The 2,500-nt window shown below is 42.7% G+C and overlaps 1 protein-coding gene across 4 annotated transcripts in view; it reads left to right on the plus strand.

The window, feature by feature from the left end:
* Positions 1 to 2,500, plus strand: part of LOC109879081 (voltage-dependent calcium channel subunit alpha-2/delta-1) — a 177,486-nt gene that overhangs the window by 139,128 nt on the left and 35,858 nt on the right. For all 4 annotated transcript variants that reach the window (XM_031831414.1, XM_031831413.1, XM_031831415.1 and 1 more), the window contains exons 19-21: positions 609 to 680; positions 792 to 863; positions 960 to 1,021. In XM_031831414.1, coding sequence (XP_031687274.1) covers positions 609 to 680; positions 792 to 863; positions 960 to 1,021 — 206 coding nt within the window. The remainder of the gene's footprint in view (positions 1 to 608; positions 681 to 791; positions 864 to 959; positions 1,022 to 2,500) is intronic.

A 2,500-nucleotide genomic window follows, 5' to 3' on the forward strand; every position in this document is an offset into this window, starting at 1 on the left:
AGTCAATGTGGTGGCACAGGTTAGTTGAGGTAATATGTACATGTAGGTAGAGGAAAGGTTGGCACATAGCTTATCTTTGTATGTTTGTGTTTGTACCTTATCTGTATTAAATGGTTTGGTTTAGCTCCTGTTAATATCTCAACTCCTATTTCATAAAGTTTGTTTTGGAGTTTTGGTGCTGTATCTGTCTAGGCTCATGAGGAAGGGTTCACGGACAAAGATTGAGACAAATCCTGACTGGAAATCATTTTAATCTGGACATAGGGTAATTTTTGCATGACTAATTTGCAGTAAGCAAAATACCCATAATATTTCAAATAGACAGGTAGGCTGCTTTTTTTCACAGGTCTGTTGTCTTTTGCATGACTAATGCCACCCTTAAAGGTCATTTCACATAGACTGTCTTAAATCATTCCTGGGTGAACTCTTTCCTGGGTTGATTCGATCTATAAAACAGGAAATGTTGTATTAAATCTCTCTCACGCGCATGCGTGCACTCTGTCTCTCTCTCTCTCTCTCTCTCTCTTACTCTCTCTTACTCTGTTTCGCACTTTCTCTCGCACTTTCTCTCTCGCTCTCTGTCTCTCGCTCTCTGTCTCTCGCTCTAGAATCCTAAATTTCAGGAGCCTGTAACTCTGGACTTCCTGGACGCTGAGCTGGAGGATGAGATTAAAGTAGAGGTAAGATGGAGGCCACTGACGGTCTTCTTTAATGCTTCCACCTTTGTGTCCACATTCTATCCTGTTGTGGGTTGAACTTGCTCCTAAGAGCTAAGTGTTTTTTGTCCTCAGATAAGAACGAACATGATTCATGGAGAAACCGGCCACCGCACCGTACACACACTAGTGAAGTCCCAGGATGAGGTAAACTAAAACATGATGGAAAAACAAAAAACACATTTTTAGACTATTTCGGGGTGAGCTGTCCCTTTGATGACAAATGTGTGTTCTGCTCCACAGCGGTACATAGACCGAAGCGAAAGGTCGTACACATATGCCCCTGTAAAGGGTACAGATTACAGGTAACAGCTCCATGTACTGTATTTGTACCCCTACCTGAGTATACCATGTACACTATTCATTTTTAGGGCCTTGAGTTTTTATTCTGACCACGTGACTTGACCAAGAAAACTCTCCTGGGTCAAGAGTCTGGAGTTTTACCTGGTCAAGGCATATAACTAGGTTCCATAAACACTCAGGGCCCTATCTAGAAGAACAATAGGGGTCACTGTTTTCATCTCTTATGACTACGAGTAGTGCACTGACACCTGATCAATGCAACCTCTTGAAAGGTCATGGCCATAGAGAATAATAGGGGCTTCTAGTGGCCAAAAGGCAGTTTTAGCACAGATACCGCCATTGAGGGCTTCCAACATTTTAACGCAGACAATGAGCCAGATGTTTCACCGGAAGTGTAAATTTGAAGCTTCCTGGTGGCATTTCCACTCGCCACCAAAAATGTTGATGAGAGGAAGCCCAATGGCAGGCAGTGAGAGAAGATGGAGCTGGATGGATTTTGGCCCGACATTCTGCTAATTTCTCATCGAAATTAGCGGTTTTCTGTCCCCAAGACAGAGTGGATTATGTTTTGTAGACTTTACCCTTTGCCAAAGTTTCAAAATGTTTTGTTGTTTAGAAGGGGTGTAAAGGCGAATTGAGCTATTGCACATGTACACTTCAGAGTATGCGTTCCCTAAGGGAAATATGTAAATACATGCTAGAACACGCCAATAGGATCTCGCTAACTCGTGCTCTGTCCACCTCCTTGCTTGTTCTGCCCACTGTAATGAATTTGCTCCCATTGGAAATGACAGTCTGTGGTCTATCTTGGGTTAGTTGTGCAAATCTCAGATTTTAATGTAGTCAACTTGGTGGACGTCTAAATTCATTGGCTGATCCCTCCTGGTGACCCTGTTGGAGTCATGTCCAACCGGGTCATAAGGAGGAATCAGCCAATTGTGAAGAAGAAAATGTACTACTTCAAAATGGAGATTGCCTCAATGACGCTGCCCATGCTGTAACAGACGCAATAATGGCACAGATACAAAGATGAGTCCTCTATCTATCTCTATGGTTGTTGCTAGACAGAGTACGGATATGCCCGGAATTCACATTTCGTAGCAAGTTAGGAGAGCGTTTTAACTAATCCTAACCTTACCCCAATTATCCTAACCTGTTAAGTGAATTATCCTAACCTGCTGCGTAAGTTCTCCTAACCTGCTACAAACAAAGTAACTTCTAGTTGTAGCTGTGTACCACCTAGTCAAACCCTCTTGAGACAGTCCTAAATGTGTATGTACCACCTAGTCAAACCCTCTTGAGACAGTCCTAAATTTGTATGTACCACCTAGTCAAACCCTCTTGAGACAGTCCTAAATGTGTATGTACCACCTAGTCAAACCCTCTTGAGACAGTCCTAAATTTGTATGTACCACCTAGTCAAACCCTCTTGAGACAGTCCTAAATGTGTATGTACCACCTAGTCAAACCCTCTTGAGACA

This window comes from Oncorhynchus kisutch, linkage group LG9 (assembly GCF_002021735.2).
Source record: "Oncorhynchus kisutch isolate 150728-3 linkage group LG9, Okis_V2, whole genome shotgun sequence".
Classification (NCBI taxonomy): domain Eukaryota; kingdom Metazoa; phylum Chordata; class Actinopteri; order Salmoniformes; family Salmonidae; genus Oncorhynchus; species Oncorhynchus kisutch.